The sequence below is a fragment of the Muntiacus reevesi genome, chromosome 17, assembly GCF_963930625.1.
Source record: "Muntiacus reevesi chromosome 17, mMunRee1.1, whole genome shotgun sequence".
Taxonomy (NCBI): Eukaryota; Metazoa; Chordata; class Mammalia; order Artiodactyla; family Cervidae; genus Muntiacus; species Muntiacus reevesi.
Window position 1 is genome coordinate 47,831,611 of NC_089265.1, and position 18,232 is coordinate 47,849,842.

Sequence of the window (18,232 nt, forward strand, 5' to 3'; positions counted from 1 at the left end):
TTCAGTTCAGTTCAGTTGTTCAGTCGTGTCCGACTCTTTGCGACCCCATGAATCGCAGCACGCCAGGCCTCCCTGTCCATCATTAACTCCCGAAGTTTACCCAAACTCATGCCCATTGAGTCGATGATGCCATCCAGCCATCTCATCCTCTGTTGTCCCCTTCTCCTCCTGCCCCCAATCCGTCCAAGCATCAGGGGCTTTTCCAATGAGTCAACTCTTTGCATGAGGTGGCCAAAGTACTGGAGTTTCAGCTTCAGCATCAGTCCTTCCAATGAACACCCAGGACTTATCTCCTTCAGGATGGACTGGTTGGATCTCCTTGCAGTCCAAGGGCATTGCTAATTACCAACTGACTAATCTATTTAATACTTTGAAAGGAGATCCTAATTTAAATAGCCCTCATTCACTTTCTCAAGAGGCATGAGAGGAACTCTATTTAGAGCAAAATAAATTACAAAAACAGTTTCTTACCTGGATCAGACTAGATTTACCTCTAGAATTATTTATACTCCCTTCTCTTCATTCTCCCACAGGACTTCCTGCCCAACAAGAACACCCAATAGAATGGATCTATACCCACTTTGGAGGAATGAAGTCACTTACACCCTACCTTGATTCAATTGCTCTAATCATTATCAATAGAAGAAATAGAACTAAAACTCTAATTGGCTCTGATCCTCATAAAATTGTAATACCTATCAATAAATCTCAATTCAAAAAAATATTACAAACTTCCACCAATTTCCAAATAGCTTTTCTGAAATATTTCAGAAAAGTTTCATTTCATTATCCCTCTAACAAGCTATGAAATTTCTTCAAAAATACTGAATTTATTATTTCCCACATCATCAGCTCATAGCCTATACCTCAAGCTGAAGTTTTCTATATAGATGAGACTAAAAATGCCAAAGCCTCACTCTGGTCTCTCAAAAAATGAAAAGTCTTTTATACTAAATTCCATTCTGCTCGACAAAACAAATTATGTGCTCTTATTCAAGTTATTTGCCTACATCCTTACCCCTTTAATATAGTCTCTGATTCCTTATATTCAGTTTTTGTATTAAAAAAGATAAAAACCTCCACCATAAACTCCAATCAACCTATTATTCAACAACTTTTTTTCAAACTGCAATCCATTATTAAAAACCACACTTCTCCCATTTATATTATACATATTCAAACACATTCCTGTCTTCCTGATCCTATGACTCATGATAATGAACAGGCTGATAAACTTGTTTCCTTTGCTACTCCAGAAAAAGAGCATGCTCTGTTACACAACAATGCTGGCTCTCTACACCAGCTATAAAAAATCCCATACCACCAGGCTAAATAAATATATATATATATATATATATATATATATATATATATATATATAAAATTGCTCTACTTGTAGACCCCTACATCTCCGACCCATTACACAAGATACTAATCCTCAGATATTACAACCTAATAAACTATGACAAATAGATGTAGAGTTGCCCTAAACTTTCTCCTTCTTCTTTCCTATATGTCTGTATTGACATGAATTCTTTTAGTTGGGCCATACCTCTTCACAGTAAAGCTACACAACATGTTATAACTCACCTATTAGCTTGTTTTGCTACAATAAAAACTCCTAGTTCTATAAAAACAGACAGTGGCCCTGCCTATACTTCAAGTTATTTCAAACAATTTTTATGACCATTTTCTATTAAACATATTACAAGTATTCCTTTTAATCCACAAACACAAGATATAATCAAACACATCACACACTGAAACTACAAATAAAAACAATTTTTTAAAAAGGGGAATACACAGGAACATTACTATCTTCCTTATCTAAAACAAACTTTACTAGATTCCAAAATAAGCTATTCTCTAAACCTATAACTATTGTTAATACAGCTTTATTTGTTGTAAATTTTTTAAACTTATTGCAGAGAGATATCTTGACAAGAGCAGAAAAACATTTCGAGAAACTGAAGGACACTTTTCTTCCTCTGCCCATTTGGTACCAAGATGGGTTAACTAATCAATGGAAATCTGGGAAACTAATCTTACAGGGAAAGGGGTATGCTTGTATTTCTCCAAATGGATCCAACGAACTCACATGGCTTCCTCTTCGGAAGATTCGACCTAATGGGCCCCCTGGCATTCAAAATAGAGAAGAAACAACAAAAACCCCAGGAGGAAGAAATTGCAATACGGGCCATGGCGGCTCTAAAGATCTCCAGAAAGCACCGTCCTCGGAGACATCAACCTTATAATCTCCCCTCTTGGGGACAAATAAAAACCCTTAATAATCAAGCTGAAAATCTGGTTTCTCAACAGGAAATACCTCGGAATCCTGAAAATATTTTTGTCGCTATGCTTGCTTTGCTTGCTTTTGCTTCCCCCGCTCAGGCTGACTTGATTGATTACACTTATTGGGCTTATAAACCTAACCCCCCTTTTATTGTAGGTTGTAGAATGGACAGATACAGGACCAATCGCATACACTAATGACTCAACACATAGGCCCCCTCCTTGGAGCTTGGAGGGGCCCTCTCATCCTGAGGAAGAAGGAAGACGAATTAACATTTCTCTAGGCTATGAGAGGAGCAACCCCACCTCCAAGGAGCGGCTGCTGCCGGGCGCAGGAGGGCTGAGAGGAGCTACTCCACGTTCAAGGTCAGGAGGGGCGGCTGTGAGAGGATACCCCTCCTCCAAGGTCAGGAGCAGCGGCTGGGCTTTGCTGGAGCAGCCGTGAAGAGATACCCCACGTCCGAGGTAAGAGAAACCCAAGAAAGACGGTAGGTGTTGCGAGAGGGCATCAGAGGGCAGACACACTAAAACCATCATCACAGAAAACTAGCCAATCTGATCACACGGACCACAGAAGTATCTTATTCAATGAAACTAAGCCATGCCACGTGAGGCCACCCAAGACGGTCGGGTCATGGTGGAGAGGTCTGACAGAATGTGGTCCACTGGAGAAGGGAATGGCAAACCACTTCAGTGTTCTTGCCTTGAGAACCCCATGAACAGTATGAGAAGGCAAAATGATAGGACACTGAAAGAGGAACTCCCCAGGTCGGTAGGTGTCCAATATGCTACTGGAGATCAGTGCAGAAATAACTTCAGAAAGAATGAAGGGATGGGGCCAAAGCAAAAACAATACCCAGTTGTGGATGGGACTGGTGATAGAAGCAAGGTCTGATGCTGTAAAGAGCAATATTGCATAGGAACCTGGAATATTAGGTCCATGAATCAAGGCAAATTGGAAGTGGTCAAACAGGAAATGGCAAGAGTGAATGTCAACATTCTAGGAATCAGCGAACTAAAATGGACTGGAATGGGTGAATTTAACTCAGATCACCATTATATCTACTACTGTGGGCAGGAATCCCTTAGAGGAAATGGAGTAGCCATCATAGTCAACAAAAGAGTCCAAAATGCAGTACTTGGATGCAATCTCAAAAACGACAGAATGATCTCAGTTTGATTCAAAGGCAAGCCATTCAATATCACAGTAATCCAAGCCTATGCCCCAACCAGTAACACTGAAGAAGCTGAAGTTGAATGGTTCTATGAAGACCTACAAGACTTTTTAGAGCTAAAACCAAAAAAAGATGTCCTTTTCATATAGGGGACTGGAATCCAAAAGTAGGAAGTCAAGAAACACCTGGAGTAACAGGAAAATTTGGCCTCGGAGTACGGAATGAAGCAGGGCAAAGGCTAATAGAGTTCTGCCAAGAGAATGCACTGGTCATAGCAAACACCCTCTTCCAACAACACCAGAGAAGACTCTATACATGGACATCACCAGATGGTCAACACCGAAATCAGACTGATTATATTCTTTGCAGCCAAAGTTGGAGAAGCTCTATACAGTCAGCAAAAACAAGACCGGGAGCTGACTGTGGCTCAGATCATGAACTCCTTACTGCCAAATTCAGACTTAAACTGAAGAAAGCAGGGAAAACCACTAGACCATTCAGGTATGACCTAAATCAAATCCATTATGACTATACAGTGGAAGTGAGAAACGGATTTAAGGGACTAGATCTGATAGACAGAGAGCCTGATGAACTATGGATGGAGGTTCGTGACACTGTACAGGAGACAGGAATCAAGACCATCCCCATGGAAAAGAAATGCAAAAAGGCAAAATGGTTGTCTGAGGAGGCCTTACAAATAGCTGTGAAAAGAAGAGAAGTGAAAAGCAAAGGAGAGAAGGAAAGATATTCCCATTTGAATGCAGAGTTCCAAAAAATAGCCAGGAGAGATAAGAAAGCCTTCCTTAGTGATCAAAGCAAAGAAATAGAGGAAAACAATAGAATGTGAAAGACTAGAGATCTCTTCAAGAAAATCAGAGATATCAAGGGAACATTTCAGGCAAAGATGGGCACAACAAAGGACAGAAATGGTATGGACCTAATAGAAGCAGAAGATATTAAGAAGAGGTGGCAAGAATACACAGAAGAACTGTACAAAAAAGATCGTCATGACCCAGATAATCACAATGGTGGGATCACTCACCTAGAGCCAGACATCCTGGAATGTGAAGTCAAGTGGGCCTTAGAAAGCATCACTATGAACAAAGCTAGTGGAGGTGATGAAATTCCAGTTGAGCTATTTCAAATCCTGAAAGATGATGCTATGAAAGGGCTGCACTCAATATGCCAGCAAATTTGGAAAACTCAGCAGTGGCCACAGGACTGGAAAAGGTCAGTTTTCATTCCAATCCCTAAGAAAGGCAATCCCAAAGAATGCTCAAACTACTGCACAATTGCACTCATCTCACGCTCTAGTGAAGTGATGCTCAAAATTCTCCAAGGCAGGCTTCAGCAATACGTGAACCGAGAACTTCCAGATGTTCAAGCTGGTTTTAGAAAAGGCAGAGGAACCTGAGATCAAATTGCCAACATCCGCTTGATCATTGGAAAAGCAAGAGAGTTCCAGAAAAACATCTATTTCTGCTTTATTGACTACGCCAAAGCCTTTGACTGTGTGGATTACAATAAACTGTGGAAAATTCTGAAAGAGATGGGAATACCAGACCACCTGACCTGCCTCTTGAGAAACCTGTATGTAAGTCAGGAAGCAACAGTTAGAACTGAACATGGAACAACAGACTGGTTCCAAATCGGAAAAGGAGTACGTCAAGGCTGTATATTGTCACCCTGCTTATTTAACTTACATGCAGAATACATCATGAGAAACACTGGGCTGGAAGAAGCACAAACTGGAATCAAGATTGCTGGGAGAAATATCAATAACTTCAAATATGCAGATGACACCACCTTTATGGTAGAGAGTCAAAGAGGAACTGAAAAGCCTCTTCATGAAAGTGAAAGAGGAGAGTGAAAAAGTTGGCTTAAAGCTTAACATTCAGAAAACTAAGATCATGGCATCTTGTCCCATCACCTCATGGGAAATAGATGGGGAGACAGTGTAAACAGTGTCAGACATTATTTTTTGGGGCTCCAATATCACTGCAGATGGTGACTGCAGCCATGAAATTAAAAGACGCTTACTCCTTGGAAGGAAAGTGATGACCAACCTAGATAGCATATTAAAAAGCAGAGACATTACTTTTCCAACAAAGGTCCGTCTGGTCAAGGCTATGGTTTTTCCAGTGGTCATGTATGAATGTGAGAGTTGGACTGTGAAGAAAGCTGAGTGCCAAAAAATTGATGCTTTTGAACTGTGGTGTTGGAGAAGACTCTTCAGAGTCCCTTGGACTGCAAGGAGATCCAACCAGTCCATCCTCTTTAGGTGTTCATTCCTGGGTGTTCACTGGACGGACTGATGCTGAAGCTGAAACTCCAATACTTTGGCCACCTGATGCGAAGAGTTGACTCATTGGAAAAGACCCTGATGCTGGGTGGGATTGGGGGCAGGAGGAGAAGGGGACGACAGAGGATGAGATGGTTGAATGGCATCACTGACTCGATGGGCATGAGTTTGAGTAAACTCCGGGAGTTGGTGATGGACAGGGAGGCCTGGCGTGGTGCGATTCATGTGGTCGCAAAGAGTCAGACACGACTGAGCGACTGAACTGAACTGAGGCTGTGAAACCCTTCCTTTCTGCATGGGCCCAACAAAATTATGTATTAATGTTAGTCGACAAACGTGGGCTTTCTCCCTGCCTCCAAAAGAGGACTTTCGGACCTTGCTTGGATTATTTACTGCCCTTTCTTTGTCTATGAACCATGTTTATACTACTGAAGCTTTAGGGAAAGAGTCAGGGAAAGAACAAAGAGCACTATGCAAAGGGTTTACTAGTAAGAACGTTAAATATACTCCTGTTCATTGGGAGAAATGTCAGGCCAAATCAAGAAAAATTAGTGTTTGTGGCTAATCATACAACTGTCGATTAGGGACCCCATGGTATGTGGTTATCTAACTGCCCAGATGATATTAACAGCACTGTGTGTGACTATGCTACTCAAGTTTCACGGAAGGTTCCTAACACTACAATGGATCATTACTATGGTAAAGGACTTCGTGGGTGGCTTGACAGTGGAATGGCTCCCTGTCCTCGAATCACCCTCAATAAACAGATTGGGCCTGAACAACGGGACATCTGGAAACTTGCTGCGAACACTGAAGAACTTGGGACTTGGTCTGGACATTTCACAGGGACCAGTCGTAATCATAGTAACTATTTCTTTCATTGTAACCAATCATATTTCATACAATCTTGTGTTCCCCTTCCTTTTGTTATAGCTATAGGGAGTTTACAATTCAATAAGACTTTACGTTCTGTAACTTGTATAAACTGCAAATTATATACTTGTCTTAACTCTTCTGTTTCCTTAAGAAATGAATCCCTTTGGATTCTTCGATCTTGACGTAGTCTGTGGTTACCAATCAATCTCCTGCGACCCTGGGAAGAGGTCCCATGGCGGGACTTGCATCCCGGTTACTTACTAAACTGCTCTGGCAATCTAAACAATTAATTGGATGGGTGATTCTTGGCATTTTGGGATTAATAGCTATTTGCACCACAGCTGCCGTCGCTGGCACTGCTTTACAAACCTCAATTCAAACACATAATTTTATCCAAATTGGACTAAAGATGCTTATACTATGTGGGTCACTCAGGCTCAGATAGATGAGGATATTCAAGATGAAATACAGGAACTAAAAACAGCCATCAAATGGGATGGAGATCAATTAATAGATGTACAAAAAAAAGTGACACTAAAATGTGATTGGAATTCTACTCAATTTTGCATTCAGTTCAGTTCAGTTCGGTCACTCAGTCGTGTCCAACGCTTTGCGACCCCATGAATCTCAGCACACCAGGCCTCCCTGACCATCACTAACTCCCGGAGTTTACTCAAACTTATGTCCATTGAGTCTGTGATGCCATCCAGCCATCTCATTCTCTGTCATCCCCTTCTCCTCCTGCCCCCAACTCCAGCAATTCTGTGTTACTCCTGTTCAATTCAATCATAGCGCCTACAAGTGGGAACAAATCAAACTTCATTTACAAAACATACATGATAATGTCTCTCTTAATGTACAATTATTACAAAAAGAAATCTTTGAAACCTTTTTAAAAAATCTGCCCTCTTCCACTAATTTGGAAACTTTAGCTGAACAACTAGCTGATCCATTATCTGGGCTAGACCCACGTGGATGGTTTCAGAGCATTACTCACAGCATTGGGTCTGAAACTGTAACTCTGTTGATTGACTTGACAGGTATATTTGTTGTTTACCATTGCTTTTATGAAAAAATTGTTAAAAATTATGCTTTAAACAAATATAATAAATAAGTAAGGGGGAATTGTCAGGGAACGTTTAACAGGAAGATTCCTGCATGCTGTTTCTCATAAATCCTCTGTTCCTTATCAGTTCCTGGCAATAGGAATGAGTGGAAGGGCACGCTGCTCCCAGGACTGAGGTCATAGGATGAGATACATGCATGAATCTCCTTCAGTAAACATTCTCCTTACAACAAAACTTAATCTTGATCCTCTTTCTTGAGATATGGATTGTCTCCTGACCTTATGACCATTGTTAATCCCTTGTTCCCTTGATAATGGTTGCTGTAAGTTTGTTTTTCTGATCATTATCATTGTCGAAACAAATTCCTTGTACAACAGCCTTGTACAACACAGAAAGATCATTAAAGCACCCTTGCTCCACCAGAGGCTTGGGTCCCTGTGTCTTTCTTTCTTTCTGTCTCCCTCCCTCCGGCTGATTCTCTGGAGCGTGGAAACCTGCCAAGCTCACTCTCCTCTCCGGGCTTTCAAGATCTCCTCGAGAGGGCGTCCAGTGCCTTCGTGAGCAGTGCAAGCCCTGTTCTAGGGTTTTATTGGTTCTCTGCATACACCAGGGAATATTAGCTTCTTTCTCTCCTTCACTTTATTATTATCGACTCCGGACCACCAGGTTCCGGTCCATTAAAGGACCGCAACAGAATCCCTTAGAAGAAATGGAGTAGCCATCATAGTCAACAAAAGGGTCCGAAATGCAGTACTTGGATGCAATCTCATAAGTGACAGAATGATCTCTGTTCGATTCCAAGGCAAGCCATTCAATATCACAGTAATCCAAGCCTATGCCCTGACCAGTAACACTGAAGAAGCTGAAGTTGAATGGTTCTATGAAGACCTACAAGACCTTCTAGAACACCCAAAAAAGATGTCCTTTTCATTATAGGGGACTGGAATGCAAAAGTAGGAAGTCAAGAAGCACCGGGAGTAACAGGAAAATTTGGCCTCGGAGTACAGAATGAAGCGGGGCAAAGGCTAATAGAGTTCTGCCAAGAGAACGCACTGGTCGTAGCAAACACCCTCTTCCAACAACACAGAGAAGACTCTATACATGGACATCACCAGATGGTCAACACCGAAATCAGACTGATTATATTCTTTGCAGCCAAAGATGGAGAAGCTCTATACAGTCAGCAAAAACAAGACCAGAAGCTGACTATGGCTTAGATCATGAAATCCTTATTGTCAAATTCAGACTGAAATTGAAGAAAGTGGAGAAATCCACTAGACCATTCAGGTATGACCTAAATCAAATCCCTTATGACTATACAGTGTAAGTGAGAAACGGATTTAAGGGACTAGATCTGATAGACAGAGAGCCTGATGAACTATGGATTGAGGTTCGTGACATTGTACAGGAGACAGGAATCAAGACCATCCCCATGGAAAAGAAATGCAAAAAGGCAAAATGGTTGTCTGAGGAGGCCTTACAAATAGCTGTGAAAAGAAGAGAAGTGAAAAGCAAAGGAGAGAAGGAAAGATATTCCCATTTGAATGCAGAGTTCCAAAGAATAGCCAGGAGAGATAAGAAAGCCTTCCTCAGCGATCAATGCAAAGAAATAGAGGAAAACAATAGAATGTGAAAGACTAGAGATCTCTTCAAGAAAATTAGAGGTAACAAGGGAACATTTCATACAAAGATGGGCACAATAAAGGACAGAAATGGTATGGACCTAACAGAAGCAGAAGATATTAAGAAGAGGTGACAATACACAGAAGAACTGTACAAAGACGATCTTCAAGACCCAGATGATCATGATGGTGGGATCACTCACCTAGAGCCAGACATCCTGGAATGTGAAGTCAAGTAGGCCTTAGAAAACATCACTACGAACAAAGCTGGTGGAGGTGATGGAATACCAGTTGAGCTATTTCAAATCCTGAAAGATGATGCTCTGAAAGTGCTGCACTCAATATGCCAGCAAATTTGGAAAACTCAGCAGTGGCCACAGGACTGGTCAGGGTTTTTAATTATAAGAGGGAGGAATAGCAAGTAATGGGGTCAAGCCATCTTGGGTAGAACAAGAAGTACCATTAATTTTAATATATTTTCTTTACATTCAGTTAAAAATATTTACTAATTTTCATTGTGATTTGTTCTTTGACCCATGGGATATAATGAAGCGTCTTGCTTCAGATAAAATATGATGATGTCTGGGATCTGCTTCAAAATAATACAGAAGGAGAAAGTGGGTGAGGGTATAGACAAAAGATAATTGGCCAAGAGTTCATCATTTTAGAAGCAGAATGGTGAGTTCATGAGAGTTCATTATACTTTTTTGGCCTCCTTTTGTATCTGCTTAAAATTTTCCATAACAAAAAGTTTTTAAAAATCAGAAAAAAAAACACTGATTAATTTTCAAACACTTTGGAGTTTTCTACTTACTCTTCTGCTATTGACTTCTAATTCAATTCTCTGTAATTAGAATATATCTCTGTATTACTTCAATACATTGAAATGTATTAAGACTTAAAAAATCCAAAGTCTGACAACCTGTTAACATGTTTAGTTGATTTAACTTAATATAGCTACTGATATATTTTATTGAAAGCTATCATTTTATGCCATCTTCTATTTTTGCACCATCCTTTGATATTTTAGTTGTCTATTTTTTTACTTCTTTTATATTTATCAGCTATATTTTAATGATTCCATCTATTTATAAATGTGATAGCTATATACTTTAAAATTATTCTTTTGGTAGTTATAAAGATTTCAACATTACCTTGACTTACCTTAAACTTGTACATTTACCTAAAGAGCTCAGAATTCTGCTTAAGATAGATTCCTGGAGGTGGGACACTTGAACACACGGCATGAATATTTTTTAAGGTCTTTGGGACATATGCTCAACCTCCTTTTCAAAAAATATTGTATCAATTAACATCCACCTATAAGTTATTTTAATGGGCCCATGCCATTATTAATTATTATTGCTTCAAAAATCTATTCATTAGGTAAGTGGGAAAAAATAAGTTTAATTCTTTAACTACTTTTGAGGTTGACTTTTTATTGTACATTCATTAATCAAGTAACCTTATGCTTCTGTGAATAACTTATTCACATTACTGGACATTTTTCATTTGAGATATTAGTGTTTTTCTTTTCAGTTTGTAAGACTGCATTTAAATTAGGAATAAATCTTTGTCAACTATTGAAGATATTTTTTTCCTTGCTTAACTCTTACTTTGTAATAATCTTGCTCACTAACCAATAGAAGAGTGGAACAGAAGAAAATAAATATACTGTCTCAAGACACAAGAGCAGATAGTCAGTCAAGGACTTTGCCTCTCTTAAAGCTATCATGTTTCTCTAAGAACTGACTACACAACATTTTCCCTCCCAGGTTCTCGAAGTTAAAAATAAGGAACATATCTCATGGCTCTTTAAGAGAGCTAGTTTGCATAAGTACTCAATCATCTTATTAAAAGTTGACAAGACCATTAAATATGGTTTACTAGCATGATATTCCTTTAAAGGTGTAAGTAGATGCTTTTCTGATGGACTTTACCCTATTGGCTTCACAGAAGTGTTAGAGTGGGTGAGGGGTTGAAGTGAATCCATCTAAAAAATATTTACTAATCTTTTTTGAGCAGTGACAAGACCCAGTACTTAGGTCACTGAGAAAGTAAGGTCAGGAGACACATAGTCCTGAGTTTGACCTAGGCAAGATGGGACACAGATGATTGTCTAGGTGGCTGTTCGTGTCCTATGGAGGGATCAGAACAACAGAGACCTACCTTGCCCCACCTTCAAAAGAAAAATCTGTTGTTCCAATGTTTTAGGTTTTAACCATGAAACAGGGGAAAGGGTCTCATTTATTTAAACAGCTGAACATGTATCAGAAACCCTTACAAAAGCATGCTTAAAGTAAAGCAACATATTTAAACTTATTCTGAGACTCTTTTCAGAGATAGCAAAGTTATTTGGGTTTGAAAAAGGAATGAACATTAGCACAGGATGTTCTGTAAGCTCATCTACTTACCATCATACTGCAGAAATCCATTTTCATCTGTCTCTATCTCAGACTCTGGCTGGAAAAACAATAAGGCACCCATAAAAACTTCACTGCAGAAATAATACAGTCAAGAAGGAGGAGGTGACAAACCTTTATTTTAACAAATGCTTTGGTGATGAGGAGAAATAAAATCAAAGATTAGCTCCCACAAGTGTGCCCTCTGCTGGATCAGTAACACCACTGCGTTGAGCCTGTCTTCACTACAAAAGCTCAATCACTTAGCAAAGGATTTTGGATAACTGTTTCGATTTAAATAAATTACTTGAGAAGTTTCATAGATACCTTAAAAAAATCATCCTGAGATAGGACACTGCAGTTTGGAAGGTGTTTCTGCAAATTCTTAGCCAGTGTTGTCTTCCCACCATTTGTCACACTGAACCAAAAAAAGAAAAAAAGAAACAGAATACTGAGAAGGAAGGTGCATTAAAAGAACATAAAACATTTTAAATTGACCTTACAAAAAGGATATTTCACACAATATGTAATATCTAAGAAGAATGATTTCCTTTATAGATAATACTTCTTTGTTTGGCAAAACCATAGGCCCAAGTAGGTCTCAGGAAACAAACGACAGGATGGAGCAGAAAGGTAACTAACTGCTGGGCAAGTGAACTGGGTGATATTAAATACTAAGACTTAAATTACAGCTATTGTATTGGAAGTGAATTTTTTGTCTATGCTGAAACATTCACAGGGTTCATGTGGTACTAGAGAAGGTGAGCAGCACGTGTTAGCCCAAGTGTATGAAACTCTACATGCTCACTGTGATTCTGTCTCAATGTACAGTGAGGAAAAGTGGGGGAGCGGCTTATTAGAAGCCCATCTAACAAGGCTTATCATCTCCTGTGGGGTGCCTCCTTTTTCTCTAATCTGTCTCCACTGGTTGGGCTGGCCGGGAGGTCCATTTAGCTCACTGCATCCGGCGGTTACTTGCCTCTTCTGGCTGGACTGTGACATCAAGGAGAATGGGGACCCTGACCACCTCCTCCGCATATGCATCTAGTTTTCTGGTACTCAGAAATGTGCAGAGTGGGTGGAAGGCACTCCTCCACTCAGTAACTCAAACAGATTTTTATTTTAACCTGGGGCTGACGTAACTCTAGTCTACGGACAGATTCGAGGTCTTTGTGAACTTGAAAGAAATTTACATCTTTACTTTCACTCAATTCTAACAGATTTTTGGCATTTCCTTTCATTATAAATATAAATCATACACAACACTATTGTTAATAGTATCTGTGACTTTTTCACCAATAGAAATCACAAATAGATAGTTTCATAACATGTTGCACTTGGAGTAGACATCTTGTATTAATACCACTGATACTCATTATTACTTCAAATTTACTGTAGTTTTTAGACTGACCATTGGACAGTGCTATTTAGTGAGTTAACAAAGAAGCATGTATATCACAATGCTACAAATTTGCTTTTAAAAATATTTTTATAACTGTATTATTATCACAGTTGGTTTCCTTTGCATTCTTGTCTTTTATTTTGTGCACTTAAAACCACTACTGTAAGAAATCAAGACTTCACCATACCATCAAATGTCTATAGTACAAAAAACTCCTGACTGCACATGTATTTGCAAGAACCTGTGCTTATTCCCCAGTAAGATGAACTGTAATATGTTTATAATCTAGAAAGGGGAAAAGGATCTAATATTTTTTCATCAAAATTGTTTACTAGTTATAATTCAATTATTACCCAAATACCTTATACCTACAAAGTAAAAGGAACTTGATTCACAAGTTTTTGTTGTTGTTGTTTAACCTTAGTCCACACAATTGGGTTGGAAATAGGCAACCTCCTTAAAAATGGAAAAGTGGGGACTTCCTGTTAGACCAGTTTCCAAAGCAGGGGGCCTCAGTTTGATCCCTGGTTGGGGAACTAAAGATCCCACATGCCATGTGGCATGGCCAAAAACAAAGTAAAATGTGAAAAAAAGGAAGAGTGGGAGGGTGGGCTTACCCTATGTATTGAGTAAATGCTGTTGTGAGAAGTTTTTCCCCCTCTAACAAAAATGTCTGTAATCCATATTGAATGCCCATAGCTCAGTTTCTGAATTTTGGTTTAAAATACATAGTAAACAGGGGTAACTTTATTACAGTATGAGCAACCTGGCTTGAAAAGTATTATTTTCTAGACCTACCTCTTTAGTTAAGATCATGTAACTGAACTAACAGATTCCTTTTCACCGACTTAGCTGGAGCCAATGAAAAATAAGCACCCCATTTTTTTTTAGACTCAGAGGAGATGGACCAGCTAGAAGGCAGTCCAGGTCAGAGAGATGGTGGGGGGTGGGGAGAATTTAACCAGTCTGAGCCTCGAACCTATAATTAGTTTGCAACCATCTTGGTGAGCTGATACCTTAAGACTCAACTCTTCTCCTTCAGCATGCTCATAACCACCATGCACCAGCAGGCTCACAGCCTCCTGTATGTGCTCTCCAACCCCAGGACCAGACTGTCCAGATGGAGCAAATTCCATCCTGGGATATGGGGAAGGAAATGGGTGATTACTTTGGCCCACTTCCTCCTTTGTTCACAAAACCCAAATAAATGCACAATTTCTAGTCCAGTTTTCTAGTGTGACAAAAACTTCTAGTCTGTTTTTCGTGTGACAGGTAACAAGAGAGGTCACTGGATTTGGAACATGGTATCTGGCTAGGGAAATGGCAACCCTCTCCAGTATTCTTGCCTCAAAAATCCCATGGACAGAGGAGCCGCGTGGGCTACAGTCAATGGGGTCATAAGAGTTGGAAATGACTTAGCGACCACCATCACCACCATCTGGCTAGAGAGGAGTTAAAAAATGCTGTCTGTAATTACTCCAACAAGTGGAGAATCCCTCCTGCAAAAGGTAGATATTAAAATTCCCATTGTCCAGTTGAGGAACTAAGGGTTGAAAAGTTGTTCATAAAAACTTGCCCAAGGTAACAACTGGAGATGAGATACAAAGTCCAACTCTAATACCCAGGGGGTTTACATTTTTTAACATCAAGGAACTTCGTGAGAATCTGATGAAGGTTATAAAACCTTTCCCTAGAAAAATGAGTATCTTCACACAAGCATTAAGTTTCAGAAGGTTCATGGATGCCCCTTGAATCCTTCAGAAACTTTATTATTCCTTGCAGTCTCAAGTAAATAATTAGTTCAGTTGAGTTCAGTTCAGTTGCTCAGTCATGTCCGACTCTTTGCGACCCCATGATCTGCAGCACGCCAGGCCTCCCTGTCCATCACCAACTCCTGGAGTTTACCCAAACTCATGTCCATTGAGTTGGTGATGTCATCCAACCATCTCATCCTCTGTCATCCCCTTCTCCTCCTGCCTTTAATATTTCCCAACATCAGGGTCTTTTCAAATGAGTCAGTTCTTCACATCAGGTGGCCAAAGGATTGGAGCTACAGCTTCAGCATCAGTCCTTCCAAAGAATATTTAGGACTGATTTCCTTTAGGATGGACTGGTTGGATCTCCTTGCTGTCCAAGGGACTCTCAAGAGTCTTCTCCAACACCACAGTTCAAAATTCTTCTGCACTCAGCTTTCTTTATAGTCCAACTCTCACATCCATACACGACTATTGGAAAAACCATAGCCTTGACTAGACGGACCTTTGTTGGCAAAGTGATGTCTCTGCTTTTTAATATGCTGTGTAGGTTGGTCATAAGGAGTAAGTATCTTTTAATTTCATGGCTGCAATCACCATCTGCAGTGATTTTGGAGCCCACCCCCCCAAAAAAAATCAAGTCAGCCACTGTTTCCACTGTTCCCCCACCTATTTGCCATGAAGTGATGGGACCAGATGCCATGATCTTAGTTTTCTGAATGTTGGGCTTTAAGCCAACTTTTTCACTCTCCTCTCTCACTTTCATCAAGAGGCTCTTTAGTTCTTCACTTTCTGCCATAAGCGTGGTGTCATCTGCATATCTGAGGTTATTGATATTTCTCCCAGCAATCTTGATTCCAGCTTGTGCTTCATCCAGCCCAGCATTTCTCATTACGCACTCTGCATATAAGTTAAATAAGCAGGGTGACAATAATATAACCTTGACGTACTCCTTTTCCTATTTGGAACCAGTCTGTTGTTCCATGCCCAGTTCTAACTGTTGCTTCCTGACTGGCATACAAGTTTCTCAAGAGGCAGGTCAGGTGGTCCGGTAATTAGTTCACAGGGCAGCAAATTTTAAGTACAAGAGAAATATAGCACAGTGTGTTTGGAGGAAGGCAGGCAGGAGCTGCAGCTGAGTCTGGCAAGGGCTTTGCAGAAGCAGCAGCAGCAGTAAAACAAAATCCTGGCCCCTGCTGAGGAAGACATGGTGAAGAGAGGCTTTCTTAGGGAGTAATGCACATGACAAGAAAGCGTGACCCAGATGTCCATACGGAGGGCTGCAATCCTGAGATGACGGGAATTTATTCACACGTATGCAGAATGAAAGCTGGATTGGATCCTGTAGTGGGCCTGGTGGTGGCCTCCCCAGGTACCCCCTCCAGCCACCCCGTTTCCAAGGTCTGGTCTGGAGTGACCCACTCTCACCTTCAGAGCAGGGCCGCACTGGCCTAAACCAGTCAAGGCAGCCCCCTTGCTTTTGCCTGTGACTGTGGGTATGTGACACAGCTGGTCGGGTCTAAGAGACCCTTGACCCAGGGGAAGCAAAGTCCCTGCCCTAGTGCTAGGCTCAGAAGCAGCATGCGGTCCCAGGAACTGCTGGTGGTCTCTAGTGACCAAATAATGGAGCCAACTTTAGATGAACTCGAAAGGAGGAAGATACAGCGAAATGGAGTCTTTGGTGATACTCCTAAGCTCCTCCATCAGATCCTTCCTGTATCCTGCCTGCCCCTGATGCTAATACATTTTACTATTTTGGATGGTCCTCATACATCCGGAAATTCAGACTGCATTTTAAATAATTGGGAACCACTGGATATTGTTCATCAGGTGAGAAAAGAATTTAAAAATTTTGTATAAAGATTAAACTGGTAGAGGTATGTAGGAAAGATTAAGAGGAGGAGACAGGAATCAGGGACGATAAGGGCTTGCATTAGGATGGTGGCAGTGAGCATGGAAAGCAAGGGCTGGACAAGAGAAGCCAATGCAGAGAAAAACTGAACCTCGTTCTAATAGACTGGAGCAAGTCAAGGCAAAGTTCTGGCATTTAATTCCCTCAATTTTACTTCTAATTGATGACTCACTATAGGAATGTAATACAATAATATGATGATCTCGCCCACATTACAAACTTTTAATTTCAATAGTCTTAACTAGTTTATTAACTAGGCTACACACAATGTGAAAGTACTCAGAAGAAAGATGAATATAATGCACTAGCAAAACAAATAATATCCTCTTAAGTTGCTGTAGTCTTATTTGAATGTCCACTTCTAGTTACATGGGTAGGGTGACCATATAATTTAGGACACTTCTAAGAAGGAGAGGGGTAAATGATTAATAATCACACCACAGCAATAAGGACTACTTCAAGATAAAAAAGTTCGGAGAAAAAGGAGTAGAGGTGAGGTGGTTCCTCATTCCCCATGTTCAAAACTGAGCATAACTGGAAAGAAACAATAGATTTTCTAGGTCACACTGGAGGAGCAGCCATGTGGAGAATATTTCACCCCAAACCAAAGTAGCATCTGATGAGGCCTTGCCGCTGGTGTCAGCTTCAGAAAATAAAGTCAAGCAGGTAAACTTTGTGTACTGACTCTCCTGTTTCTGTTTACAGGAAACTCTCCCATTTCTTGGCATCTACATAGCCAATACTTAACTGTTTTAAATTCAACAGTGGCTTGCTTTCTTTTCTCTTTCTTTCTCACTGCTTCTCCTTCTCCCACCATATCCACATGGAAACACCCTTTGGACATCCTGAGTATCTTGACCAGCTATTGGTAGCAAAATTACTCACCCACTGATTCCAATGACAAATGTTTTCATAATTAGCTTTGAAAATCACGTCTTCCTAAAATAAAAATAAAAAAACAAAAACAAAAAAACGAAGGCATATCATTTAGGTGTCCAAAGAGATAAAAAGAGACAGTCCTAACTTAGGAGGGCCGGCTGAAGGAGAAGATGCTACTGAACTCTGGGTTACCCACATTCCATGGGAGAGCTTCAAACAGTACTAGCTTCTCTCTGCCATACCCTCGTGCTAAGTGCCAACAGCGGGTAGTACTCAAGGCCCGAGAGCCAAGTCAAGTGAACTAAAAGGGCCCCCATCCCTGAGGGTCTGTTTTCAAGGGAAGGGAAGAGCTGCAGAGCCAGGGGGCATATTACAGAGTTTCATGCTCCCCTCAGGCAGATGACTTGTCACCTGCATGACTCAGTCACCCAAGAATGACCCATTAACCCCCAGGCAAGAAGTTGGCTGAGATGGCCTCCTCTTCCTTCTGAAATGGGGAAAAAGTCACTGCTGGCCAGAGGCTGGAGGGTGCTCCAGGCATTTAAAGGG

At 40.6% G+C, this 18,232-nt stretch overlaps 1 protein-coding gene across 3 annotated transcripts in view; it reads right to left on the bottom strand.

The window, feature by feature from the left end:
• The window catches only part of NMRK1 (nicotinamide riboside kinase 1), a 36,487-nt gene that overhangs the window by 14,170 nt on the left and 4,085 nt on the right, over positions 1 to 18,232 (bottom strand). For all 3 annotated transcript variants that reach the window (XM_065908442.1, XM_065908441.1, XM_065908443.1), the window contains 3 exons: positions 17,690 to 17,743; positions 12,064 to 12,154; positions 11,749 to 11,797 (listed from right to left, as the gene is read on the bottom strand). In XM_065908442.1, coding sequence (XP_065764514.1) covers positions 11,749 to 11,797; positions 12,064 to 12,154; positions 17,690 to 17,718 — 169 coding nt within the window. In that variant the 5' untranslated portion in view covers positions 17,719 to 17,743. The remainder of the gene's footprint in view (positions 1 to 11,748; positions 11,798 to 12,063; positions 12,155 to 17,689; positions 17,744 to 18,232) is intronic.